Source organism: Malus domestica, chromosome 06 (genome assembly GCF_042453785.1).
Source record: "Malus domestica chromosome 06, GDT2T_hap1".
Classification (NCBI taxonomy): Eukaryota; Viridiplantae; Streptophyta; class Magnoliopsida; order Rosales; family Rosaceae; genus Malus; species Malus domestica.
The window spans coordinates 672,852-695,728 of NC_091666.1; the positions used below are offsets into that span (position 1 = coordinate 672,852).

Below are 22,877 nucleotides of genomic sequence, written 5' to 3' on the forward strand. Positions count from 1 at the left end.
AAGATGTCAAAAGAACGGGGTTACTTTGATAAGTTGGGTGGGTCATAAAGCTTGCTTTACTCAACGGTTCCGAAAAGAAGGGAATAAATGGCTTGTGAATAAAGAACTGTTAGCATAATATAGAGGATCTGCTTAATTTTGTCTGTTTTAGGATAAATATGCCTTCTAAGTTAGTGGATTAGCGAATATTAACACATAGACATATCATTGAGTTGTTGCCTTGTATCATTGGAAGAAATTTATAAGTTAGAATTTAACATATAACTCATACAACGTAATTGATTTGCGTGATTTGGCTTATTTTAAATTTTAAGTGAAAACACAGCAATAAGTAAAGAAACTTCAAATTCAAACACAAACCAAACAGACAAAAGACAAAATGGAAAAAAGGTAGGGTTTTCAAAACTTTCAATGTGAAGGTGATTCGCTTCAAAATATGGAAGCGCCGAATGATCCATCTCTCAATCTGTATTTGGTTAGACAAATTGCGGAGGACATCAAGATGTTATTCCCAACAATCATTGAGGCTACCTTTTTTTTCATACTGGCCGCCAAGCTAACGTTGTTGCCCAAAAGCTCGCACGTTTGGTCTTTCTTTGAGTCAAGTTTGTGAATGGTATACAAGTTTAATCTTAGATTTACTTGTTGAGGAAAATTTGTTACCTTGATTTGGCTTTTGTAATGGATCTCTGTAATGAGTTTTGATTAATGAATCCACTATCGTTTCCTTAAAATAAAAGAAAAAAAAACCTTGATATTGTACTGATTCTGAACGAAGAATATTAGCTCTTCACTGGTGGTAGCTTCTGATTTGAATAATACCAAGGAGTGGGTTGTATTAATACAAATACTGAAATACAATAGGCCCACATTTGTTTTTCTTTTTGAAATGAATATAGCAATCACGTTGAGTCATGTTCGAAAAATCAATCATTTGTCCAAAAGAAGTTTGCATGAGAGAGTATCTCTCATTATTTTGGTAAGTGTAACTTTCAGTGTTAATTAATTTGTAGCAGCTAATTACAATTAACATTAGATCAAATCAAATGTCTTCTTAATTCGGTACGCGAAAAGATAAACTTAAAAAAAAAAATTGCCGTACTTATATTAAACAAATATTCAATACTTTAACCATTTCACTAGAAAAAAAAAGAAAAGAGTTTTTAAATAACAAACTGAACTTTACAAATTGAGAATAAGATGATCAATTGTAGTGAACATGAAAAATTGAATTAAATTAAATAATAGAAAAATAGAATTAGGTAGAATAATTTTTATTACTTACTTTATATCGAGTACACTGTACAACAAACAATGGAAATAAAATATCACAAATCAATTACAACAAAATCAGGTCTAATTAAAGTCCTTGAATGGTGGGATTATTATGATTTCAATCATCATCTCCTTCAACGGATCTAAGTGTTAAAGGCAAATTAATTAAGAGTAACCCCCACACTTGTGGCACTTATTAGAGATCTCCGGAACCTGACGGCAGGACGGGCAGGACGAGTGCGACCGGAGCCACGTGTCGATGCACGCAACGTGGAAGCCGTGGCCACACTGCGGAAGCTCCCGGATCTCGTCCCCGGAGGCGAACTCGGTGAGGCAGATGGCGCACTCGGTGAACTTGGAAGTGCAGTCCGCCGTGTACGTAAGCTTCGGGAGAGAGCGTAGGACCTTTTTCTTCAAGCCCTTATTTGGCGGCGGTGGCGGAGGAAGAGGAGGTGTGGTAGTTGTGGCGGCAGCGGTGAGGCGGCGAAGCCAGACGCAGCGAGCGATGACGACGAGGCCGAGGACGCAGACGAGAGCGCAGAAGAGGGCGAGGAGGACTAAAGCGGAGTCTGAGCCCATGGTGGGGGAGGACGAGGGTTCATCTTCCGGTCCGGAAAACAGCGAGGAAGGCTTGAAGGCGCTTAACAATCTCAAAGGGCGAGTCATGTCGAGAGATGGGGTTTGTTGAGTTAGTTGGTAGTTGCGAAAGTGTGCGAGAAACGTTTTTATAGGTAACATTCAGCTTTGGCTGTTGACTCCTTGTCAACTTGTCGGAGCTGGATCCTTCCCATTACGACAAATAAGAAAATAAATGAAATCATAGAGATAAACTGACCTACTTTTTTTTATATTTTTGATATCACTCTTTACTGCTTCTAACTATGCACTAGTTACAGGGCTGTCTTCCGATTTTACTAGCGAGTAATGTTGTTCAGACACACAATGATAACATCAAAATAGAATTCGACATTTCTAAATTTCTAATCGAAGAATCATATAAATGGATGAACCAAGCCGATTTGGAGTTAATATTTATTAATTTCGGTTGAAAAAGAACTGTTCAATTTCTTATCATCATTTATAGATGATCCCTACAAAAGAAAATATTCGAACCATAGATCTGCAGTCTTCCAAATATATAGAACAAAATAACGGTGTTAGTGCCAAATAACATACTCTCGATGAACCGTTCATTTGTTTGATATATTTAGATAATGATTAACAACTGAAAATTTACAATTATGAAACCACGACTGTAAAAACAAGTTATTTGCCAAAGGGTGAATATGCTATTCAACCATCAATTTGTTTAATATATTTAGATGGCTAAATGATATTAGATTCGAATTGACTTATTTTTTATATGAACGATCTTTAAATGAAGATTAAGAAATAAAACAGTTTCGATAATGAAATTTTTACGTCATTCACAAAGTATAAATATTGTAACATGTCGGTGTCAACTATTTCAGTGTATTCAATGACTTGATCATTTTCCAAATGAACTAAGCACATTTTTATTCATTTTATACTTCAAATATGTGGATTTCTTACGTGAGCTATTTTGTATACAAGAGAACACAAATGATCTTTAAATGAAGATTAAGAAATTAAACAGTTCTGATAATGAAATTTTTACGATAAGACTACGTCATTCACAAAGTATAAATATTGTAACATGTTGGGGTCAACTATTTCAGTGTATTCAATGACTTGATCACTTTCCAAATGAACTAAGCACGTTTTTATTCATTTTATACTTCAAATATGTGGATTTCTTACGTGAGCTATTTTGTATACAAGAGAACACTATCTCCTCCCCAGTCTCCACTAGCATTCTATCCTTTTATCTCACTTATTAATTTAATTATATTACGTACAGAGTTAATGGTACCGGATAATTATAAAAGGAGAATGTATTTGTTTTGTATACAAGAAAAAGACAAGACAAGGCTTCTCCACTATCCCTTCCCTTCCCTGGTGTTCGGGAAGTGGACAATAGTATGATATGATTCGTCTTTGTATCCCAAAGTGGTTTGGAATGCAGCTGGACCGTTAAATGTGCTCAATTAGGAATGCAGTTTGGTTCAAAACCATTTGGGATCCTTTGGACGGTTTGGTGGCATGAATAAGTGCATTTTTGCTCACTACCTTAAATTATAAATGGTGGTAATGCTTATTATTATACTAATTATCATCATATTAGTTTAAATTTTAAAATTTGCTCACTACCCTAAATTATAAATGTGCTGCATTTATGATGGCCCAAGAGCTGGGTACAAATCAGCTCGAATTGAAATATGATTATGAATAGTTAGTGCTTGTTATTGCTGCTTAGATGTTAGCTTTGTTGTCTGTTTTTCTTATTGCGACAGCTCTTTGTTGCTTGTTTGTATTTTTAGCTACTCTTTGCTACTTGTATTCTCTTTTTCTCATCGATATATTTTACTTATCCAAAAAAAAGAAAAAATCAGCTCGAATTGGAGGGAGACGCAGCCTTGGTTGTTGCTGCGCTCTCTCTTCAAAAGGATGATGATATGTCTTTGTGGGGAGCTATAATTCAGGAGACACGTTATTACCTACACTCCATTCCACAAACCAGAATCAAGCATATGTGGAGAGGGTCGAAAAAGGTTGCTCACAGATTGGCGCAGTTGCGATCTACTCTAGATCAAAGACGAGTTTGGTTCGAGGAACTGCCTAATGTACAATTTTGTCCGAGTTGAAATCTCCGACAGAGTTTTTATTGAGGCCTAGTAAATATGCACCCTATCCTACCATATGTACGACTTCTATATTATATCAATTAATACTGTACTCTTTATAAAAAATAGATAGATTAAATTGAACTCATCCAATAATAATTAACAGGATAATGCACAAAAATATTTCCAGCACGAATATGATATGATTAGAGAAATTGAAATCGACTAGAATATTGGAGATGTTATTTGGTTTGTTAAAGTCCCACTCTCTCTCATCCACTTGAGTCGAATGGATGGCGATTGCAGTCGATTTGGCAATTGATTCAATTGAAAATTTGAAACAATGAGTTTTGAGATTTTGAATTTCTTTATTACCATATATGTTATTATTTACATTAAGGGTTGAGGAAGTGGGCTTAACCTTACAATCAGATAACCATAATAATTTAGTTCGAATTGCCTTTGGCAATAATCGAACTTAAGATCTTTTACGTATAAGTGAAGAATAATACCACATGACGGTAATACTAATTGACTTTTAGGGAGTTACACATGACCTCAGTACCTGTGTGCACCAAACACAGGACAAGACTTCCCATCTTATCACTCCAACACTAACCCATCCCTTCCAAAATGGAGGTGAAATCGAATCAAACAGAAAGTATGAAGAATCAAATTGAAACTCCGTCACCAAACATTAAAATGGAAACTTCATCGCCAGCCAGACCATTCTATTTCCTAGGATACAGCTACAAATCAAATTTTCAATCCTAGCCCAAACTCACAATCCGGTTGAGTTGCCTGCACCAAATTGAAACTCTCAGCCGAATCCCAACCTAATCGGTCCGAAATACAGTCTGATCCCTGTTGAGACCGAACCGATTCTTTGGTTTAGCACTTTGACCATCAGTGGATTCCAGTATGGTAACTCAATTGAACTTTCAGCAACTATGGTATGGCAAAAGCTATGAATATAAAAAATATAAGCCAAAAGAATCGGATAATTGACCACTAAATGTTGCACTTTGCTTTTCAATGTTAAGTTTTAGCACAATGGCCTGCCAATTATAAGTAAATACAGTACAACAACGTTTTGCAACAACACATCTGACCTACAAAAGTTCCCCCTTCTCACAAGTCAAACCTCACATTCCATTTACCATTACCATTGGCATTGAATGTCCAATTGTTTTCCCTGATCTGCATATATGGAACCTGAAAAAGGCGGAAAAATAATAAATACTAAGTGGAAAGTTCAATGTCGCCTTTAACTACAATTTACAAGGAAATGATTCAAAACTGGAACTGAGTTTTTTGACAAACAATAGGATAATTAATTAAATTCATCTAAACTACAGGGATGGGTATTCGATATTGGGAACTGAGATTGATCAAATTAGCTCCATTATTTCATTCAGTCCACCAAAAGTGCAATACAAAGAGAAGATGCTAATCTTCTAGCATAAACGTAAAATTCGTAGCTGTTGTCTTATGATATTAGTAATTATCTATTCAATAGAAGATCTATTGATAAGAAACAATATATTGTTGAATATATGAGTTCATATGAAATGATTCCAACAACGTAAACAAGACCGGCACAACAAGTCATAACCAAGTTTGATCTAAGTAACAATACCTTGTCCAACAAGTCATAACCAAGTTTGAGCCGGACATCTTGGTCCTTTTGAAAGTTCAAAATGCACCACGAAAATTCAGCAGCTCCTGTGGAGTTTCTCTGTGGAAGAATTAGAGCCAACATCAACATACAAAGGTTCTAACTTCCAACTCTAAGAAGGGATAACAAACACGCTCGAGAGCAGAGATAGAGAATAGAGAGCATATATTTTATTTTGCCGGTCTCAAGAGAACGTGTGTTTTGATTCAGCAATTATATAAGAAATGGGCACAACCGCACAAGTGTTTGCAAAGGTCAAAATAAAAGCAATTGAACTAGTACCAACCTCTTTAAATTCTTTGTCAAGATGACATCTTCCCTTAACATTGAAGCTGAACAGGCCATCTGTTGTCACAGGGAATGACTTCTTCGCACGGACAGTGTAATGCAGTTTCTCGCGCTTATCATATTGCAATCCCACTCCAAGGCTTGCTGAAAACTACAATTGATTGCATTGTCATTGCCAATTCGCCACGCATATCAATTATCAATTATTAATGATTAAATTTCAAAAAAGGAACAACATCGATGTTAGCCTAGCCTGGCCATAAATTGCACAAATAGATAATTCTATTTGATTGTTCTTGAGCTGCAATTCTAAATAAATTGCTGTAACCAGAACTTGGACATTGGAAAAATTGACATACATCGGGGTAGAAGCGCCTCACTACCGCTCTAAAAAATGTTGGAACTCCAAATCTAGTATCTAGCTCTCCATGAACCTGACACACACAGAAAAAAAAGGTCAAGCATTTGAGCACTGAATTGAATTCCCCAACATGGTATTACAACTCGAATGGCTTCAAACTGGGAAATTTACTAATATTCAGTGACCACAGAAAAATGCATGAAAATTTCAACAGCACAGCAATCAACCAAGAAAGCAAAACAGAGAGAGATTAAAAATTGAAGAAAATCGGGAGAAGAGAGGACCTGCAAGTGGGTTTTGGAATCGAGGGGGAGCTTCTGCTTGGCGTGGATTCTCAAAGCTTTGGCATCGCCGCCATATCTCAGAGAGGTCTCCATTTCACCACCGTAATCCGAAACCAAAACCCAAAACCCAAAACCCAAAACCCTAGCAGGATATGGCGGAGAAGACAAGTGAAGAGAGAAGGACAGTCACCCACTTGCACAACCCTCCCTACGCCTCCCCGTTATCTTAGGATTTTGGAGAGAAGACCATCACGTGCGTTTTTCGTTTCATCACCCAATCATTGACGGCCACGTCAGATTTCAGCACGTGTTCTGCTTCAAAATTGGGCCAATTGGGCCTTGTGCAAGTGAGTTGGGCTCAACTGGTTTGAGGATTCCTTCATCTATTCTCCCACCCTCGGAAATATCGTAGTTTGGAGACTGAAGAAACCCAAAGCCTCTGCGAACAGCTGCTGCATTTGCTTTGCAGAGAGAGAGAGAAGAGAGAGATGCGAGAAATGGGTTTGAGAGTGGATCTGTTTCTGCTGGTACTCGCCGTCGTGTGGGCGCCTGTGTTGTCGGATCTGGTCATCTCCAAGGTTGACCGACGCGTAAGTCTCGTCTCCCTCCCTGATTCCATGAATTGGATTGTGTTTTTACTGTTTGTCTGATCAATGTTGTTGGAGATCTCCAGCTTCTCATTTATTGTTTCACGTTTTAAATCGAAAATTCTAGTTTTCATTCATCAAAGTAAGTTTGTTTTTTCTAAGGTTGTATTTGGTCTTCCTTCGTGTTTGAATTTGACATTGAGCTTTGGTTGTTGGTTGGTTGGTTGCAGATTGATTTGACATCACAAATTGCGCGGATCACTTCCACGCTGAAGGTGCCCCATCACTACCCTTTTCATTAATTGAATTGTTAACATTTGATCGATTGTTCTTGAATTTATTTGAGACTTAATGAAATTAGTTTCTCAGATTTTGAATTCTCGATTCGACGTTTAGTAGGAATCACGCCAAGAATGTTTGGAAAGTTTTGCTTGTTCAAAAAATGAATAACAGATAAGAAACCATGTTTGCATATATCTTGAATTTGAATTGTGTGCCCTTCATGCTCTGCAGGTGGTGAATGAGGGAAGCAGTTTGGTTTCAGAAGTTTTGTTGGCCTTTCCCGAGAAGCAGGCTAAACTTTTGGCACATCTGACGGCAACCCCCACCGAAGGCAAAGGAAAAGCGAAAGGTTCTAGTATTGGTTACCCAGTTCAAAACGTTCATCCGAAAGACATGCCTCCTGCCTTGACATTTTATTCTGTTGCTTTACCAAAGGGACTGGGCAAGGGGGACAGCTTCACTTTTGATGTATTGGCTGTTTTCACCCATGCATTGAAGCCGTTTCCAGAGAAAGTTACTCAGGCTGACATTCAACTCCTAGTGTTTCAGGAAAGCGCATACTATCTCTCTCCTTATGCGGTCAAGGTGCAAACACTCAGTGTTAAATTACCTGATGCGAGAATTGAGTCTTATACAAAAGTAGAAAATACAAAGAATGTTGGTTCAGAGATCAAATATGGTCCTTACGAGAATCTTTCTCCCCTTTCCTTCTCACCTATAGTTGTTCATTTTGAGAGCAATCAACCTTTTGCTGTTGCTGAAGAGTTGGTGCGAGAGATAGAGATTTCCCATTGGGGTAATATTCAAGTAACAGAGCATTACAAGCTTGTCCATGGAGGTGCTCAAAGCAAGGGAGAATTCTCAAGGTCCCTTTTTCTTTTACTTTTAATTGTCTTGTTGGTCATTTGGTGTTGTGCCATTCGGGAGCTTAAATTTAATTTTTGTTCATTTCTTCTGCAGACTTGATTATCAAGCCAGACCTCATGTCAGAGGTCAATCAGCCATTAGGCGTCTTGTTGCGAAATTGCCACCAAGAGCTCATTCTGTTTACTATAGGGATGAAATAGGCAATGTTTCAACATCCAACTTATGGAGTGATTCTAAGAAGGTAACTTTTTTACCTCGCATGGACTAATATTCCCAGTTGTTATTCCTGATTGTACTCAACTTGTATGTATGATTGCAGACAGAACTGGAAATCGAACCTAGATACCCTATGTTTGGTGGTTGGAGAACTGCTTTTACCATCGGATATGGCTTGCCGCTTCATGAATATCTGTTTGAATCAGATGGAAAACGTGTCCTTAATATTAGTTTTGGTTGCCCCGTGAATGAGGTGGTCATTGACACCCTCATTGTGAAGGTTGGTAATGTGATGATTTATTGATACTATGTCCTTTGACCCTTTAATTCTTTTTTCTTCAACTTGTGTACTTATTTGTTAGACAGTCATACTGAGTTGCTTTCATATTACTTCCTTTTAATGTGTAGGATGTGGTATATCAGAAGAAAGTTTAAAAAGCATGATTTAGAGTCAGATTATGTGAAAAGAATTAATTTCCTGCATTTTTTTTTTATATTTTTGACTGTGAACTGCAGGTTGTTCTACCTGAGGGCTCTAGAGATATATCTGTATCTGCTCCATTTCCTCTGAAACAAGGGCGAGAGGTATTATTGCTATTATAGACCAAGTTATAATTTATTATTTCTCTTTTGCCTCATCTTTTTTTTTTTTTTTTTTTTTTTCTATTTGGAAAAAAGCTTCATTTTCCTTTTTTTGTTTCTGATTAAATATGTGTACGACTCTTACAGACAAAATTTTCCCACTTGGATCTTGTTGGGAGACCAGTGGTTGTACTCGAAAAGACTAATGCTGTGCCTGAGCATAATCAGAAATTCCAGGTAACTATATTACATTTTCTCATAAAACAGGAGATGACTATGAGAACATCAAATTTGAATGTTTTTTTAATTTTTGTTTTGCTAAAATATTACATTTACTTAGTTTCTAATGTTGATTGTTTTCGACACCAATGTACATTTCTAGCGGTCTATAGAAAACAAGACGTGATATTTAAGTTTCCAGTATTGCTTAAATGAGATTGTAAGTGTCTAGCGATGCTTGTAGTGGTATCAGTTGCGGATATTTTCCAAGCTTTCTGCTTCATCTTTGTCAGATTTAGTTTCTGTTTTAGGTGCCTGATACCCTCTCTTTAGTAATTAGGATGTATAATCAATCAACATTTTAATAGTTTATTTATCCACTTTATCGCAAAAGTTGTCAAAAATAAAAATGTTGGTCAGCTGCTGTGTTGCCTATCATGTAGTGTGTCATCTTCCCTGTCTTCCCACTGTTATCCTGCTACTCTTTTGAGGTTCCTAGTAATATATCATTTCCGTAAATGTTGAGATCTTAATTCATAGATTTTGTAATTTCCGCATGATGTATTATGTTGGACTGTCTAATAATAATTTTTCATGCTTCTTTTCTGAAATTAAGAGTGAAGTGAATCTCCGTACATGTGTTAGGACTTTGTCCTCAATTTTCTCTCAACTTTATTATCCTTCCTTTGCAGGTCTATTACAAATTCAACAGCCTCGCAATGCTTACTGAACCCTTGATGTTGATTTCTGGATTTTTCTTTCTTTTCATTGCTGGCATTGTATACATGCATGTGGACATGTCAATCTCCAAGTCTTCTCCGGCTTATTTGGCCAAACTGCAGTGGGATGAAGTAAGTTTTTGTCTTGTATATTTCTTTCTTAAATAATTTACAATAAGAAAACAGTAATTACTGTCTTGTTCTAGGTGCAAGCAGCAATTCAGAAGATCCAAAATATCATCAACCGATGCCTCCTTATACATGATAAGCTGGAAGCATCATTACGTGATCTTTCCCGGACAGGGGATGTCCAAGCTTGTAAAGCTGCTCGGAAAGCAGCTGACGGTTCGTTGAAAGAGCTTTCAAAAGAGATGAAGCCCTTGTTGGCATTCTTGCAATCTTCTCACCAGGCTGCACAGATACTACCCAAGGTTGGTTCGCCTTTTAGTTGTAATTATAATATCTTTTTGTTTATGTACTGCCAACCACTGAATTAATTGGAACACTTGTCGATACACCGGGTTTTCATGGCATGCAGAGTGTTATCACAGTATTGCTGTGCATCTTTTAATTATAGCATTTATTATTTGGTTGCTCATACAGGTGGAGGAGCTAGTTGTGAAGGAGAAAGATTTAGAAGAAAGGTTAATGGTGAAACACTCTACAGTTGTGGATTGCTATGAGAAGAAGTATGGCGGAAGGGAAATCGAGAGCCGGGTTGCTTCACATCTGCAGAAAATTGCCGCCTTGAGGCAGGAGGTTGACGATCTTCTGGATTTTATTGACGAGATATAAGAAATAGGCATATTTTGCGCTTGTTATAATATTCTCCGGAACTTTAAAGTGAGTGAAACACAAGACTAGTTGCTTGTAGTTTTGTTTTGAAAACGCATTGTATTACGAGTGCGATGGACTTGATTAAATTTAGCTTGATCATATTTATTCGCGTAAGTTAGAACACGAATGATTCGGTACGATGAAGTTCAAACTAAGTTGTTCTGTTAGCAACTCGAAATGTCTGCATGTTTTTAAGGTGTAGGTTTCTGCAAAGCTCAGTTGAGTCGACCGAGCTTATTTTTGACAGTTAATCGACACAAATATGTTGCGTTACCATTTTAAACAAACGAGCCAGTTTCATACAGCAATGATAAATTGCTAAAGTCGTCCAGATTACGTACAGAAAATGCAGATTCAATGATATGAGCCATAAGACCTTTACAAACTTTCCGTTGCGTACACAAGTCTCTCTCAAGTTTATCCCTACTCTTTGAAGATGGCGGTTTCAACTTCCAGCTCATCCCCATCCTCCCACCGAAACATGAGACGGGAGATCGTCGAGCGAAAATAAACTACCGTAACAACCTATGCCGGGCTCACTTTCCGTCAGGCGGAATTACTTGCAAAAGCTCCAGATTTAGCTCAAACGTTGCACCAGGCTGCAGATTTGCATGGAAAACATTCATTGTCAAATTCCATATCGTATGCTCAACATTTTTGTTATATACAGCAAGTGACTTGCACATGTACGTCGCACTATAAGCTAGCTAGTACACTTTTAACATGATCGATCAGGACTGTCTAAGAAACAAACAACGCTTCAGATTTTTTGAAGATTTTGTCCAAAATTAACAAAGATTGGAGTTAAGCAGTGTATTAAACAATAACGATATAGCACTGCAGTACGAAAATGCTCTCATGAATGAATAATAGAATGATAGATGTTGTGATGCCTAGCCCTAGGGTAAGGTCTTGGAGTCAACTGTCAAGACTAATAAGCGGAACAAATGATCGATGTTTAGAGGCGCTTACAGGGATCTCATTCATGCCCCTTTGGCCGTAGCCAGCCTCTGGAGGAACAATCACAGTTCGCTGCAAGGATACCAGAAAACAATGACAAAAAGTCTTCTAAGTTAAAAGGTGAGAAAAGAAGGCATGGAAACGATGAAACTAGATGGATTAAGTACCACATATATATGTTGTATTTAAGCATAAAAGGAGGATTCCATCACCTTTCCCCCGACTTTCATCCCCTCAGTTACCGAGTACATTGCTTGAGGGGGTTTTGGTGCAGCTTGTGCAGAAAATAGACCATTGGCATTGTCCACAAACTCACGCTTTCGTTCTTTCCCCGGAGTAGCTCCAACTTTGAACACGTATGGCTAGTACAAAACAAGGAATTACGCGTTGGTAATTCATTCAAAAAGAGGCAGTGCATGATATGAACACACACAACACACCCACAAAACAAAGAATAGAGTTGAGAACCTGCGCGATACTACGATTTCCGGCCAAGAGTTTAGATTCCCTGCTTGACACGGCTGTAATCCCCCGATACAAGCAGTCAAAGTGGACCTGCATTCAGGTACTTCATTAAATAAGAAAATTAACATCAATCAATCTACTTAAATTAGAAACACAAATGCATGTATGTACCTCAACTGTTGATCCTTTCTCAGCTACTGGACCCCTTCCCTCAACCAAATCATAATATTTTAATCCATCAGCTGCTGAAGGAACAAGAAATCAAGCAAGCAAAGATGGGTTAAACTTGTTTGGTAACTGTTTTCAGTTTGCAATTTTCATAGTGCGGAATAAATTGTGGGTTCACCATTGCACCTAAATATATACAACCAATTTTACCAATGGATAAATACAACTTCGTACATAATTATCCTTCAAAATCAACAACAAAATTTAAGAAATTGAAACAGTTAGATATGAGAAAGTGAGTAACTAAGTAACTTACGGGTTGTGCGGTAGTCTTCAAGGGGGATGATTTTCCTGTTGCGTCGCTCTCTCGCCAGTGAAGGCGGAGGAGGAGACGCGGCTGAAATGAGGGTGATAGGCAGCCAAGTACTAATGAGAATGGCAGCACATCTTCTTGAACAAGAAATCAATGACGAGGAAATGGGCAGCACTTTTTGTACTACTGAAACTTGTTCCACTTGCCCTTTAGTACTGCTGCCGCTGCCGCCGCTGCCACCTTTTGAATGAGAGTGATGACGACTGAGACGCTGATTAACGGTCAAGCACCTTACTGATGCCATGGCCGTTGGAAATATACCTGTTTTTTCAACCGCCCTTTCTATACCATATCCATATCCTATTTTTCTTCAATTTACCATAATACCCATACTACACTCTTTCTTTATTTGGCAAAAGAATATGGGATGAAATATTTTGTTTTATTAAATAGGCAAAAGCGAAAGAGAACCTTTGTTGGGGAGGGGTTGGAGTGGAACAAGATCATATCACATCGTCTTACTATTTTTACTTGTTTTGAATATGGAAGATGGATACAAAGGAAAAAAAATGAAAAAAACTTATATGATTTATTGTTTGCGCTTTGTGCTCACAAAGGAAAAAGTAGAGTTGGCTTTTCGATCGTGTTTGGGGTCTCAAAGTTACCCCTTCATATAGAAAAGTTCACTAACAAAACATAAACAAACTTACACAACCATACACCAAACTTGTTGGAGTAAAATAGTGAAAACTATCTCATCATGTGCAAAAGACTTCAGTGAATAGTGAAGACTCATATGACGTCCATTCTTACAACATTTGTTATCTTTTAAATGATGGTATGAATCTGACTTTCATCTCCTGAAAATTACTCTAACTTTAAACCCCCTTAAGTCAAGTTTGCGAGTCTCACATTATCCTCTACTCTTAATGTATTTTTTGCCCAATGTAACGTGACATGTGAGTGACCGTTTCTTTTTTCTTTAAACTTGATGTTAGAAAATGATTCATAGAACACTAGCTAACGGACAATTTAAATTACTATATTTAAAACTTTATTAGGGATCATTCGTGTAAATTCTTAAAGTACAAGATCTAAAATAGAACATGCCAAATTGCAGGTGTTTGTGTTAATAACTCTAAAATTTAAAGAACACGAAATCAATGTAGTTGATTGATACTTTTGGTTTTAAAACAAAACATTGAATGAAGAAATAATATTACATAGAAAGAGAAGGGGATCTTTTCACCACGTAAGTCTTGAGCTGATGGATTGTTCTGGCCTGCTACTTGTACAAGATTAAGTTCATGTTAACTTTGGAGAATTTGCAAGATGTCATGATGTGACAAATCATATGCACAGTCACTCATAAACAATAGGGATATTTGGTATTCTTGCCGGCCTTAAGTTGCTTGCCGGAGCCTCAACTTTTTCAATGTTTTATTTCTCCCACATTCACCGCCACAATCGCGAAAATCACGGTCCTGATAGGAGGTCAGTGTTGTTGCCTTGAATATCTACGCTGGCCGTGATGTTTGCTGTCTGTTCAGGAGTTGATGCGTTTTTGTCCATCTTAGCCTTTGGTGGTGGTTTTGTTACTGAGTCGCCACCCGAAGATGCTTTACCTACCGACTTCCCACCAGCCTTCTTTGCAGCAGCATTTTTTTGCCATATCTTTAAAGCCTTGTTAGTTTGTTCATCAAAGATCGACTTCTTCATTGTTGACCCCATCTGCGAATGCAATTGTAACGTCTTGGTATAAGTTGAATTCCACATGAAGAATCATAAAAAAAAATTAAAAACGGCACGGAGAGGAATCAATGATTAGTGATTGTACCTGCGTAACCAATGCATATAGGGGAAGTGTGATGTAGCTGCACATAAACTGAACTGCTACCCTGCTCACATACCGTTCATTATTCATTATTTTGTATACGTAAAGATACTCTCTATGTTCACTACAAATTAATTCAAATGATATTCTGCGCTCTACACATGAAATGAATAAGATATCGCCATAGCACCGTGGATAGAACATGTTGAGGATAATCATAAATGTTCTCTTTTCAAATTAGTTTGTCCAGAATATGTTCTTTAGATTCACAGTCAAACAATATAAGCATATGTTAGGCGCGAGTTACTCTAAATATATAATGTATTGCAAGAAGTTTATGATCAAGGGATATTCTTCGTTTGGTGCATTCTCGCTGTAGAATTAGAAACGAGGAAGAAAAAAGAGAGAAGGTCGACGTACCCAAGTGCAACTCTAAGTGCTGTGAGAACGAAATTATCATGGAAACAAGATCTCAGCCCAAACTCGTACTGCATTAGGATTCAAGAGAAAGCTTTTAATTTAGAATGTCGTTGGTGACATATATAATATAATATAATATATATATACAAACAACCAAAATACAGAAAGGGGCGATTAGCTTGATTATTACCCATATCCAGAAAAAATATGTAATCTCAAATGCATTCTGCACAAGTATAATGCAAAATTAGAAATCTTTATTATGAAAAATTAACCCACAAAGAATTTGCAGAGACTTAGGACATATACAAAATGTACCTGAAAGAGGACAAAATGGATCAGATGAAGAACTAACTGAGGCCAGCCGAACCAAAAATGCTCGTCTGAGACTTGCACCAGAGGTATTCCTTGGACTACAGCATGCCTTTCTTGGATTTCAAGTGCCATTTGTGTTATAATTGCTTGCAGCTTTGTTCCAACAGCTAAGATTATCTTCAACCAATCAAATAGTTAGTCAGTTTTTTATCTTTTTAGAGGGCAATTACCTCCCATAAAGAACAAGTCATCATAAATATTCCTCGATCCAAAGGCAATTTGTCCGAGATAGCTTTTTTGAAGTGCCAATAATAGTTCATATTTTACTTGTGTTGCAAGGATGAATATTTTAATGAAATCATCTATATTAAAGAATACTTACAATTAGAGGAAGTATGGATAGCACAAACATAGCTTCCCATCCTGAAACAAAGAAAAGGCAAACTCAGTTAATTACCTAAAAGAAGAAAGAAGAAAGAGACATACATACATACATACATACATACATACATATATATATATATATATACACACACAATATGAATAACTTACCATGAACATTGAGAAGCAAGTAGAGAGTCATTGTAGTCCATAAGAGTGGACTGTCAGCGTCAAGAGAACATATATAGTTAAGAAAGAAAACATTTGAGATTAATTGCACAAATTTGAAGAAATTAAGAAATTTTAGTAGTAATTTTCTTACGTGATTCCCACAACCACCTTAAAGTCATCTTCTAATGACCTTTTGATATATTTTTGAAAGTCAAACTTACTTCCAGGTGCTAAATGAACCTATAACAACAGACCAGCAGCCAGTCACCTTAATTGTTAAAGCTTAATACAGTATTTCAAGTGCAAAATTCTTAATTTCAAATAATCAAAAGTATTAATCTAATTAATACTAATTAAGAGTAAAGAAGCTTACAGCGATGAACCCATGTCGCATGGTCAAGTAGTCAGCCCTACGAACAGACCTAAAGAATTGTCTGAAAAAGCTTACCTGAACAAATTCAATATTCAAGAACCACCCAATAGTCAAGAGTATGTTATGATCTTGTTAAACAACAAACCAAATTAAGTTATATTGAAGCTCCTTCCTGCGTTGATTACATAAAGGTGGGAGAAAGTTGTCATCATTTAAAAACAAATGCGCACATCCTCCCTAGAGCTACTTCAAATGCAGTTCAGTAGTCGGAGCCGTCTATGTTAAAATAATTCGCTTCAAAGATCACATATCTATGGATGAAAAGAATTTCATGTCGGAAACTATTTGGTCATCCAAAAACTAGTTTGCCGGAAAAATGAAATGACAAGTATGATAATCAAATAGCTAAAAGCCTAAATGATTTCTCATTTCAAGGACTCATTAGATGGATGATGATCCATGAAGGAGAGCCTAAAATACAAACGGTTCTAATCATTAGATTGCAAGCTGGAATACTTGAAACTTCCTATATCAAAGGGTATACGTAATCGTATGATTGTAAGCCCTTAATTTCATTACTGAAATTCGGTTTCCATGAAAAGAATTCTGAAAAGAGGAGTTAGTAAACTATTCTTACAAGATAGAAGGTGAATGGTGTTTTAGTCCAACACTTGGTGTGGTCTCTCACAAACGATGTCTCGTGAGTGAGCCTGAATTTTGTAGGATCTGATTAAAACATAAAGTTCCAATTTTAGAACTCAACACAGAGAAGTCAGAAATATGAATAATAATGATTTATAGCAAATTATGGAAGACATTTAATTGTAATTAGTAGAGGTTGTGTTGTGGAATGATTTACCATTGAATTCATTATCATTTTCCATCTCTCGTTCCCACACCTTCCAAGCACGAATCTGCAGAAGTTAAGGAGATTCAGAATTATACTACTCCTGAAAATATACAAGAATTCAATATAATTCCCTCAAAAAATAAAAAGGAACTGAATAACAATCAAGTGATACAATCTCCAGCATCATCTGGAAATCATATTCGATAATCCCAGGGATCAGAGAAGAACTTAATTTGTGCCCCCTTGTACTATATCTATTTTCAAGGGAAGTTTGATTCTCAATATGTATACGAAATTTGTGCCCCCTTGCACTAAATCATTTTACTTTACCTTCAAGCTGTCTGGAATTTAAAAATATTCTATTCCAGTCAATTTCTCTATACCAAACAATCCCTAACTTCTATCTGTCGGAATTTAGGATTGATATTCAACTCTATCTTCATGTCCATTAGAAATATGACGGTTCAAACTAATTCTATTTTGGATTTTAGTAGTAAAACTTCCAAACAAAAAGTTATGACTTTAAATATCTGATGAACATATCTTCAGAAAAACAAAAATTTTCTTGTAAGGAAAATTTCAAATATAGATAGAAAGGTAAATGTATATACCCACCTTTAATCTTCCAAGGGTCATTGTTAACGCACCGTAAACAACGTGAAATATTGCCAAAAAGAATATGAAGATGTGCAGTTGGTGTAATCCATTTAAAGATATCAATGGCACTTTTCCCTGCATCACAAAAAAAATATCCAACATTTCGATTAGGTAGAAGAAATGAGTGCATTACATTTAGCAGTAGCGTTATTATGTTTATCATTTTTTATCGACAAAATGTTGTGTGTTAAATTTTATCTCGTGACCTTGTTCAATAAATTAGAGATTGGGTGTCACTTATGCTGTACATACTGTTATAAACAAAGGTAAGGATTCAAATATGTGCATGTTTTGAGCATATTTCAAGTAAAATATGTGTATTTCAAGTATAAGAAGGTATTCATTTGTTATGAAGAAATTGTTTTATCAATTGTTGGGGTAATAAACTTATTAAATTGAAATGAAAGGAGGAGAAAGAAAAAGAAATGAGTAATATAGATTTGGTGTGTTACCGCTTTGCAGCCAGGACCTGCGCTACCACCAGCTAAATATCTGCGTTCATACCATAAAAGCCTACGACGATGGTCACCCCCACCCCCACCACCACCTGCTTCTTCGTCAGGGTCTCTGTACGGGCAAGGCAACATTGTGTCTGCAGCCTCTATGGGAATACACACTTGAGATATATACTTTTGCCCAAATGTCAATAACAGAGATATAAATCCCAAAACCATAAGCTCTGCTTGATGAAAATAGAGGACAAATCAGAAACAAAATGAACGAAATTAGATTACTGATTATTTCATTCAGGACTTAATTACAAACACATATATATACATAATAGGTGAAATGAAAGCATAAGATGTTTATATTGTCAGAATGGCAAGAAATTAAACATTATCAAATATACGTATTACATACCCCCTTTCACTTTCTCAAGAGCTTCTAGCAAACCCACCTTCTTTTTATGATGAAAAAACTGCAATTGAAAGACGGGATAAGTACATGCATGAAACCCTTAAAAAGTTTGAATAAGAAATTGAATTGAAATATAAAATCAACCGCGCTGTTTGAACCTCGATCGAGTCCTTGCGTTAATACAAAGTTGGAATTAACAATGAAGATGAAGATATTTTAAACTGAAATGATTAAATTAAATGACAATTTAATAATTGCATATATGTATGTGTATATATATGGATGCATGCATGCATGCATGGTACGTACCTCTCCAACCATGTGAAGAACCTTTTCCAAAACAATAGAAATAATAATGATAATGAAGCAGACGGCGGCCAGAGCCCATGTTGGCGTCTGATCGAGCTCTCTGCCGGCATTACCCCCTCCTCCACCCGCCATTTCAAACTCAACCCTACGCCGCGGTACCTAGCTTGCCTTGAATTGTGACCTTAATTATTTAATCTCTTGTTAATTCAAACAACAACCAAACCCGGAGGATTTGTTAATATAACTACTGTTATATTATCAAAAATTATGAACAAAGGATCGGAAAATCAAAACTGGCTCTCTCTTTATCTCCATATACATATATAATACAAAATTAATTCAGGTCACGAATTAAAACGCTTATATATAAAGCTAAGAATATGACCTGAGAAGGAAGGAATTAGGAAAAGAAGAAGAAGAAAGATTATGTAATATGGTCGTCACCATCAGCAGAGGTACAAGACAGGCTTCTAACGGTCTTGAACCGGGGAGGAAATGTACGGAAGGCTGGCCTTTACTCAACTGGCGCAACGCATGACGGTGTGGCGCGTAAATTGGGATTCTTTGCCTTAAAATCTTTTGAGGCCGAGACCCTGCCACGAGAACCACAAGTCAATGGTCGGTAATCAAACAACAAAAAACCAAGTGGCAATGCTGACTTATGCCATCCTCCTATAAAATCATTTAAACAATAGGATCGTTACACTATATTTAGGGTTGGGGATAATACACGTAATTCATCTAAATTATTACGAGTAGGGAGATTTTAATTTGAAAGCAGATGATAGAGAACACTACTCTAGCCAACTTGGTTAAATTCATGTCTATGCTAACTTCATAGATGACGTGAGCCTGAAAACCGATTTCAATCTATTATCCATGTCATTACTTAACGCTAATGACCTAATTGAAATCGAATTTTCAAACCATTAGATTGTTATTTGAAGTATTTAAAAGATTGATATCAATTTGGAATAACGCTAAAGAGTGGGTTGTTATCTGTAAACTCTTTAAAATACCTCGCTAATTTTAACAGTAATTTAAGGTCGCGAGAAATGGCATTGGATAGTTATATGATCTCTATATATAGTTCAATAAATTTCAGTTTAGAGTGTACACGACCACTGAATTAGGGATGCTCCTAACCTCATATAAGGTGTAAACGTCCGCTAAACGAATGTGTCGCGGAATCAATTCGTCTTAATTTGTCCCAACAATTGAATCGATGGAAGAAACAAAAGATAAAGAAAGCTCGCAACTAAGGTCAACAACATTTAAGAGTGGAAAGGGTGTTTATAGTTGTTTGCATGACTATTTCTTATTGAAAGAGAATTTTGTGTTGCTATTTTTGTGTGAAGATTGAAGAGGTGCCCACATTTCTTCTTGCTTAGGTCATGTATGTGTTATTTTTTAATAATTCTCGATGATTTTGTCTTGATATTTTTAATTTCTTCGACCTTGAAATTTGGATTTGATCCATTGTCGCTAAATGGATAAATAACGAAAAAAAAAGTAAAAGAAAAGCATTGTATTTATTTAAAAACTTTCTTCCTTTTTCTTTTGTTGAACGATAAATTTTTGTTACATTAGGTGTTAAATTAGCCACCAATGAAGTTGAACTCACAACGTCATGTAAGAGTTTAACACATTTCTACTACTGTAATAAATGGTTACTTGTTTTTTATTTAAAAACTTTCAAATAACTAGTAAAGCAACAAGGTCGTTGTAGTATACTGGTAAGTAATCCCGCCTGTCACGCAATTGTGATTTCTGCACATATTCTTTGCATCTTTTTGAATAGATGTGTTCATTAACTTAGTACAACATGATGCAAACGATGCACTGTACATGATAGATGATGTGAAACGAAAATCGAAAAACGAAGAAAAATCCTGGGTCCAAACTCTATGCATGAATAAAAAAGGTGTACTCAAAAGTCAAACCAATCTTGAAGAAGCAGAAAACTGGTTTGTTGTGAATCGCTTGGGACAAAGAGAGGAAGCTGGCGACCCCGCTATGCTCTACCCTGCTGATGTGTAGATCCCCTCTCCAGACCAGAAGCCAATGAACGGATATTCCTTGTTCCTCTGCTTGGCTGTTCATTCAGAACAGGCCCCCAAAAATATATGGATTGTCCTGTGTACGTGAGCTCTGCTCCAGAAATCTGAGAAGAGGAACCAGCTGATCTGGAAGATGAGACAAGCTGATCCCAAAAGACTAAGATCTCGCTTTTTTCGCAAGACTCAAGTTCCCCTTTTTCATAGGAAATTGTCCTATGTTTCCATTCCCATTGCTTTGTTTTGCTGACCGCGGAGATTGATCTGTTGATGACTGATAAATGGGATTGAACTGATCTATGTTTGAAGCTTTCTGCTCTAGTGGCGATGTGGTGAGGCTAGAGAATGGTCTGTTTGACTATCTTACAACAGCACAACCGTAAGTTGTTTTCTTGCTGGACTTGATCCTGTGTTGTTTTAGAAGTGACATTCTTAGGAAGACACCAGTGCCTGGGATTGAAAAATGCTACAACATAATCCGATGCGAAGCCCAACGACAAGTCACTATGCTTGGAACCAAAGCTTTGGCAATGGGACATGGTCTCTAAGGCCTTATTTGGTAGCTCGGACTGTACTGACTATTTTTGTTAGATAGGATAAATAGTCACCGGAGAGTACTGACAAAATTAATCGGGCGTTTGGTGCAGTATCGGATTAATGACCATATTATTTATACTGTGTTTGGTATTATATCGGATAGGAGGAATCACACTTAAAATAAAATTAAACTTAAAATAAAAAAATAAAAAACTGAAATCTTGTTCCAGATCTCTCCGCACTCCCCAAACTCCCTCCCTCTCTCTCCCTTCTTCTTCCCCGACCAGAGAAGAATCCCAAATAATTGTTCCCCAGATCTCTTCGCCACACCCCCAAACTCCCTCCCTCCCTCTCTCTCTCTTCTTCTTCTTCTTCCCCGACTGCAGAAGAATCCCAAATAAATTCAAACAGCAAATTGACATCATCTCTCCGCCGCAGAAAACGACAGCAAAAAACCCGACTGCAGAAAACCCAGTTCCAGGGGAGGACGGCGAGTAGGTGATGAGGAAGGCAACGAGGACTAGGAGAGCAAAGATGGCAAGAGAAAGCAACGGTGAGATAAGGCAACAGTGAGGACGACGATGGCGAGAGAAGGTGATGGGGAGGACGACGACGCCAAGAGAAGGCAAGAGAGAGGGGGTCGAGTTCGGGAGCAGAGAGTGAGAGCTAGGCCGACTAAATTATACCGTGAATTTGGACAGTATAAGCAAGCAGGTAAACACCGGATAAAAAAGGTAGGCCCGGATTATTTAATCCAGTGCCTATTTAATCCAAACAGCCACCAAACATCGTACACCGTATCATTAGGACTATCTGGTGCCTTATACGATGTGCCAAACAGGGCCTAAGACACCGTCCGCTACAGCTTCTTGTTATTCCCTCATTGAAAAGGCATACAGAAGAAACATGCTTCAAACTCCCTGGTTTCCCGGAGTGGGTTCTTGTACAATTGTACTACGTGGATGATTTGGCATCAGGGCGTGTCAATCGGCTTCGTAGTGGTGACAGGAACAAGATCAAGAGTCAAGACAATTGGGATATGGCATCATCGATTGAGACATGCATCTTCTGGTTATTTAAGGAAGTTACTTTCGTCATTATTTAGTGATGTTTCAGACTATGCACTTAAATGTAGTGATTGTATTTAACTAAGAGCCATCGTGCTTCGTACTAGTTAAGTTTCAATAAAATAACACAACCATTTGAGTTGATACATTCCGATGTGAGTCCCCCCACTGTTGCTACACAACACAGAATACGTTGGTTTGTTATATTTACGGGGCCTCTACTATCGGTCGTTTCGGGAAAA

The 22,877-nt window shown here is 37.1% G+C and overlaps 5 protein-coding genes across 6 annotated transcripts; 1 reads left to right on the top strand and 4 right to left on the bottom strand.

The window, feature by feature from the left end:
- Positions 1–1,440: 1,440 nt before the first annotated feature.
- Positions 1,441–1,941, bottom strand: LOC103436712 (RING-H2 finger protein ATL80). The gene has a single exon (XM_008375166.4). The coding sequence runs from the start codon at positions 1,939–1,941 to the stop codon at positions 1,441–1,443; it is 501 nt and encodes a 166-aa protein (XP_008373388.3).
- Positions 1,942–4,984: 3,043 nt separating this feature from the next.
- On the bottom strand, positions 4,985–6,853 carry LOC103436713 (outer envelope pore protein 21B, chloroplastic). The gene is made up of 5 exons (XM_008375167.4): positions 6,592–6,853; positions 6,306–6,380; positions 5,945–6,097; positions 5,620–5,718; positions 4,985–5,195 (listed from the first exon to the last, which is right to left on the bottom strand). The coding sequence occupies exons 1-5, from the start codon at positions 6,682–6,684 to the stop codon at positions 5,112–5,114; spliced, it is 504 nt and encodes a 167-aa protein (XP_008373389.1). The 5' UTR covers positions 6,685–6,853; the 3' UTR covers positions 4,985–5,111.
- Positions 6,854–6,940: 87 nt separating this feature from the next.
- On the top strand, positions 6,941–11,071 carry LOC103436714 (dolichyl-diphosphooligosaccharide--protein glycosyltransferase subunit 1A). The gene is made up of 10 exons (XM_008375168.4): positions 6,941–7,181; positions 7,409–7,453; positions 7,692–8,326; positions 8,421–8,568; positions 8,647–8,823; positions 9,060–9,128; positions 9,273–9,362; positions 10,037–10,195; positions 10,270–10,494; positions 10,667–11,071. Exons 1-10 carry the CDS (start codon positions 7,080–7,082, stop codon positions 10,856–10,858), a joined length of 1,842 nt encoding a protein of 613 aa, XP_008373390.2. The 5' UTR covers positions 6,941–7,079; the 3' UTR covers positions 10,859–11,071.
- Positions 11,072–11,153: 82 nt separating this feature from the next.
- Positions 11,154–13,216, bottom strand: LOC103436715 (peptidyl-prolyl cis-trans isomerase FKBP18, chloroplastic). Of its 2 annotated transcripts, none has more exons than XM_008375169.4 (6): positions 12,810–13,216; positions 12,497–12,570; positions 12,329–12,415; positions 12,073–12,222; positions 11,873–11,932; positions 11,154–11,499 (listed from the first exon to the last, which is right to left on the bottom strand). In XM_008375169.4, exons 1-6 carry the CDS (start codon positions 13,108–13,110, stop codon positions 11,437–11,439), a joined length of 735 nt encoding a protein of 244 aa, XP_008373391.1. In that variant the 5' UTR covers positions 13,111–13,216; the 3' UTR covers positions 11,154–11,436. The 2 variants fall into 2 exon arrangements, with proteins under 2 accessions (XP_008373391.1, XP_017188442.1); XM_017332953.3 differs by having other exon boundaries at positions 12,497–12,567; positions 12,810–13,177.
- Positions 13,217–13,950: 734 nt separating this feature from the next.
- On the bottom strand, positions 13,951–19,469 carry LOC103436716 (MLO-like protein 9). Its single transcript, XM_008375170.4, has 15 exons — positions 18,975–19,469; positions 18,669–18,726; positions 18,260–18,486; positions 17,766–17,882; positions 17,160–17,214; positions 16,938–17,026; positions 16,301–16,375; positions 16,079–16,167; positions 15,928–15,977; positions 15,758–15,798; positions 15,379–15,552; positions 15,251–15,286; positions 15,061–15,128; positions 14,644–14,704; positions 13,951–14,537 (listed from the first exon to the last, which is right to left on the bottom strand). The coding sequence occupies exons 1-15, from the start codon at positions 19,104–19,106 to the stop codon at positions 14,283–14,285; spliced, it is 1,527 nt and encodes a 508-aa protein (XP_008373392.2). The 5' UTR covers positions 19,107–19,469; the 3' UTR covers positions 13,951–14,282.
- Positions 19,470–22,877: the final 3,408 nt, after the last annotated feature.

Bases quoted from the DNA above. Each gene is read 5' to 3' on its own strand.
- LOC103436712 (XM_008375166.4), bottom strand. From the start codon at position 1,941: ATGACTCGCCCTTTGAGATTGTTAAGCGCCTTCAAGCCTTCCTCGCTG.
- LOC103436713 (XM_008375167.4), bottom strand. From the start codon at position 6,684: ATGGAGACCTCTCTGAGATATGGCGGCGATGCCAAAGCTTTGAGAATC. The intron at 6,098-6,305 runs GTATGTCAATTT...AATCAATTGTAG, and splicing joins TGAGGCGCTTCTACCCCGAT to TTTTCAGCAAGCCTTGGAGT. The intron at 5,719-5,944 runs GTTGGTACTAGT...ATTCTTCCACAG, and splicing joins TTGACAAAGAATTTAAAGAG to AGAAACTCCACAGGAGCTGC.
- LOC103436715 (XM_008375169.4), bottom strand. From the start codon at position 13,110: ATGGCATCAGTAAGGTGCTTGACCGTTAATCAGCGTCTCAGTCGTCAT. The intron at 12,223-12,328 runs GTTCTCAACTCT...GTTTTGTACTAG, and splicing joins GAAATCGTAGTATCGCGCAG to CCATACGTGTTCAAAGTTGG. The intron at 11,500-11,872 runs GTAAGCGCCTCT...GCAAATCTGCAG, and splicing joins GGGGCATGAATGAGATCCCT to CCTGGTGCAACGTTTGAGCT.
- LOC103436714 (XM_008375168.4), top strand. From the start codon at position 7,080: ATGCGAGAAATGGGTTTGAGAGTGGATCTGTTTCTGCTGGTACTCGCC. The intron at 7,454-7,691 runs GTGCCCCATCAC...CATGCTCTGCAG, and splicing joins GGATCACTTCCACGCTGAAG to GTGGTGAATGAGGGAAGCAG. The intron at 10,495-10,666 runs GTTGGTTCGCCT...TTGCTCATACAG, and splicing joins CTGCACAGATACTACCCAAG to GTGGAGGAGCTAGTTGTGAA.
- LOC103436716 (XM_008375170.4), bottom strand. From the start codon at position 19,106: ATGGCGGGTGGAGGAGGGGGTAATGCCGGCAGAGAGCTCGATCAGACG. The intron at 18,727-18,974 runs GTACGTACCATG...TTTCAATTGCAG, and splicing joins TTCTTCACATGGTTGGAGAG to TTTTTTCATCATAAAAAGAA. The intron at 17,215-17,765 runs GTGGGTATATAC...TAACTTCTGCAG, and splicing joins TGACCCTTGGAAGATTAAAG to ATTCGTGCTTGGAAGGTGTG.